We start from the raw sequence: 3,894 nt of genomic DNA, 5'->3' as shown, positions 1-3,894 counted from the left end.
CTCTTCTCGTATTCTTCTATTTTTCTGTCTCTATCTCTTCTATTCGGTACATGTAATCTCGTAGTATAAAAGCCCAGCCCATGTACCTCATACCTAAGTCTTTTTCGAACACGAATCTCTTGCTACTCATCCCTGTGAGAGACTCGAACGTTGAAGACTTTCCGTGGTGTCGCTTATCTAATCAGCGACCTCACATTTTTTTGAGTCGTTTTTTCTATTTCTATTCGTGTTTAACGCAGACGGACTGATCACCCGTTTGTTGTCATAGCGCGCGTAGTCACCGGTGCACTTCTCGTCGACGAACTTATCAACTTCCGGAAATGGTTACAACCAGAACGCGTACGTATGCAGCTGTAGCCAGCTCACCTCGGACTCCCAACAGGCGCACACTCCTGGAGGAAGCGGCCGAGCTTGGTGCGGCCTTGGGCTCCAGCCCGAAGGACACCCCATCAGCAAATAACACCACGGTGTATTCAGGTCTCGGTGAGTTACCGATTGGATCTCAGCCTGCGGTTGATCTCGAAGCTTTTAGACCCCCAGCTCCTCCTCGATTCTCACCCGAGCACATGGAGGAAGCCACGCACCTCGAGTTAGGAGGGTTGCGCAGGTCTGGAGGGCGGGTTATTGCGCCGACAGTGCCGGTAGCCCCGACGCTCGAGCGGTCGAGCTCTTCGGAGGTCGCACACAGTCTCGCGTCAACGGAATCGTCTGGCTTGTCCAGCGTTTCGAGCGTCTCATCGGAGCCGGAAGCTTCGGATGAGGATCGGGGCACTCAAATCCCCGATCTGATTCCAGCTGACCACCCGATTGAGGTTAATTCCCCGGCTGTAATGCCGATGGGTCCAAGCTCGAGTGACCACTCGCTTGAAGACCGTGCATCCCACGCCTCAGATCATAGCGCGCACGAGGACATCAGGGAAAACCCCCCGGGATGATCAGACAGAATCTCCTCTTTTCAGTTCCAATTACATCTGATTGCTGGGAATCAGACCAATTATAACGTTAGTTCTAATTAGACAGCCAACGCTGGCCTCCCGACACTTTATATCTAATTAGTAATGATTACAGCAGCATAATGTGTTATAAGAGGCCATTTATCAGTAGTTTCCAATGGATTAGGCTTCAGACATCTACAGGTATCATGATGCAGTAAAATATGTATTCTTCTTATCTATGAACAAAGGTCCAGTCTACATATGCATCTACAGTATCCTTACAATTGGCCTTGACCAAACAACACCTCACTGACACACGTCCACCATGAGCTCTCGGGCATACCAACGGGCACATGCAGCCGCAATGACGGCAGAAGGTGTGGTTACGGATGCAACCTACATTACCATGTTGATTCTGCATCAGTGAAGGCCTGGATGGTCCTATCCTCGTCCTCCATCTCCACGAACCGCTGCCCGAGCATCCCCACCGGGCTCGCCTCACCCTTTGCCTCCTCGAACACCACCTTCGCCCGTGGGCCCACGACGGGGCTCGTCTGCCCCGGCCTGGGCAGGTGCACCACCAGCCCGCGCTCGCCCACTGCCGTGCGGTTCAAGAAGAGTTTCACCGCCGCGGCGCAGTCCGCGGCCGCCTTGAGCGCGCCCATCGCCGACCTGAGCAGCGCGGCCTTCTCCTCCTCCTCGCTCATGGCGCTCGCACTCGTGAGCATGCACACCGCGTCCGCGAGGGCCGTCGTCATGCTGTACAGCCCCTCGCGTGCGCCGCGCAGCTTCGCGGGACGGCAGCGCGTGTGCCGGAGCGCATCGAGCACTTGCACTGCCGGCGTCGGGCCACTTGGGAATTCCAGCATCGGGGGTGTCCTGATCAACTGAGAGGAGGAAGAGGAAGACGTGGATGAGATACTGCTGATCGAGGACTGACCTCCGCGGTGCCCATGTTCTGAAGCACGCCTCGTCTGTCCCGGTCGCGCCGTGCCTCTTAGCGATGGTACGGGCGGTGCATCGCACCCACCCACGCCCTGCCTGGGCGTGCGCAGGTCGCCCATACTCCTCACCGCGCGGGGCGTCGCCGTCGCCTCTCTCTGGCGCATCTGCGGTCTATGCACAACCCCAATCGTCGTGCTTGCCGGCTTACCCCTATCCTCCGACTCGTCGCCCTCGGACAGCAAGCTCTGGTCCAATGCCGAACTTCTTCTGTCAGGTATGGGCACCCCGCACTGGGCCGCGACGGCCAGGAAACGGTGGCAGTGCACGAAGAGGTGCCCCGCGAGCTTGAGCATCGACTCCGTCTTGCCCTCGGCCCGCTCCTCGTTGTCCGTCTCCTCGCCCGCCTTCTTGGTCTGCACGACAAGTGCTGCGAGCATCGCCAGCACCTGCGGCGCACTCCTGAGTGAGCAGCGGGTGTCTCAGCATGGCTATACATAGATATAGACAAATACTATACATTACCTGGGAAAAAGACCCATTGCAAGTGCCTAGAAAGATCATTCCTCAGCATCAGGGACACTCAACTTTCCATCCCAACACACAGCACTCACCTGAACTCTGATTAAACAAGGAGCAATATCATACTCAAAGACACTCGAGCTACAAAGATCATGGTAAGCATGACAACCACACTTGGAGGATACCAAAAGATTCACGAGGCAGACAGGGGCTAGGAGGGAGCATGATTCGGCATTCAGTCACATCCCCGATGCACCAGCAAACACAACAAACAGGACCCTTGAAGGAGGAATTGACCCGCTGATAAAGACTACATTACTCACCAATTGCAGTACAACCGTTGTGGGTGCCAACGTGGGAGACGCCGATGACCACCGAGACCAGCCGATGCGAGCCAAACTCCCCCTCAGAACCATATACAGCCACTCCTGAAAGCGGCTACTTATCCTAGAAGTCGGTGGGATGCATCTTTGTTGACGAGGGGAAGGTGAGACCGTGAGGAAGAAGTGAAGTGTTCGGACGCGAGACTCGCGTCCGAACACTTCGTCGCGAGTTTGTAAATTGAAGCGGAGCTGTAAAACGCGGGTTCAACACAGTCACGTGCTAGACGCGCGCCCCACGATTCGGATGCATCATGCACGGACTCGAGCGCGACTGCGTCTTTGAATTTAAGTAACAGTTTCTATGCTTGTCTGACTCTAAGGCTCTATTGTTGACATATTTCTTCATCCACCCGACGCCCTTGCAAGTGCTGCTGTGGTACCTGAACATGCAGTAAGCCAAGTCGGCGGTGCGGACACACTTCCGTCGTCTCGCATGCGGCACCAACTTGGCACGTACCATTCAATCTCTTTGCTTCTCCAGCCCAATTGAACTTAAAAATTGTATCTGAGTAAGAGCACATAACAACTAATTATTGATACTGCATATAATTTAGACAGGTTATGTTGATTATCTCCATCATACACCCTTCGACAAGATTAGTGCTTAATTATATCTGATTCGCGCCGGAGGTTTTTCCTGATGGATCGAAGCACAGGTGACACAGACCGGCAAGTCATGATTGACTCCGGGCCAAAGGGCATTAAATCCGAGGATGCCCTTGTAAATGGATTTAGTGTACCTAAACGTACAGTACATAGTCGTCCTAGAACCAGTAATGGGAATTTAAATACTACTCGAAAGTATTTTGGGGACTGGTTTGAATTGTCAGAGTCAGACGAAGATACGTTCGGAGACATACCCTCGGACTGGACGCAACCCCATGACGAGCCGTCTGAGGACACCATTGACTTACGACCAGTGCTCTGGCGCCCTCCACAACCTCAGCGGGAGGGCGTGAAATCTATGGCTGTCATTGTAGAAGTTGAGCCACAATTCAATGCGGACGAATTTGAAAATACTTCTCGAATGTACTCACCGAGAGACAAGGGAAAGGGTGTTGACGCAAACGAGCGTAGCGCAGCATTCCGCGAGTTCTTACGGGATTACGAAG

General features: G+C 53.9%; 2 protein-coding genes across 2 annotated transcripts; one reads left to right on the top strand and one right to left on the bottom strand.

The window, feature by feature from the left end:
• Positions 1–320: 320 nt before the first annotated feature.
• On the top strand, positions 321–935 carry GLOTRDRAFT_134417 (uncharacterized protein; the record flags this gene model as incomplete). The annotated part of the gene is made up of 1 exon (XM_007873408.1): positions 321–935. The coding sequence occupies one exon, from the start codon at positions 321–323 to the stop codon at positions 933–935; it is 615 nt and encodes a 204-aa protein (XP_007871599.1).
• A 401-nt stretch (positions 936–1,336) lies between these two features.
• On the bottom strand, positions 1,337–2,317 carry GLOTRDRAFT_134416 (uncharacterized protein; the record flags this gene model as incomplete). Its single annotated transcript, XM_007873407.1, has 1 exon — positions 1,337–2,317. One exon carries the CDS (start codon positions 2,315–2,317, stop codon positions 1,337–1,339), a length of 981 nt encoding a protein of 326 aa, XP_007871598.1.
• Positions 2,318–3,894: the final 1,577 nt, after the last annotated feature.

The sequence above is a fragment of the Gloeophyllum trabeum genome, assembly GCF_000344685.1.
Source record: "Gloeophyllum trabeum ATCC 11539 unplaced genomic scaffold GLOTRscaffold_00158, whole genome shotgun sequence".
Taxonomy (NCBI): domain Eukaryota; kingdom Fungi; phylum Basidiomycota; class Agaricomycetes; order Gloeophyllales; family Gloeophyllaceae; genus Gloeophyllum; species Gloeophyllum trabeum.
The sequence above is the reverse complement of the archived record's forward strand: the minus strand, read 5'-3'. Positions and strand labels throughout refer to the sequence as shown.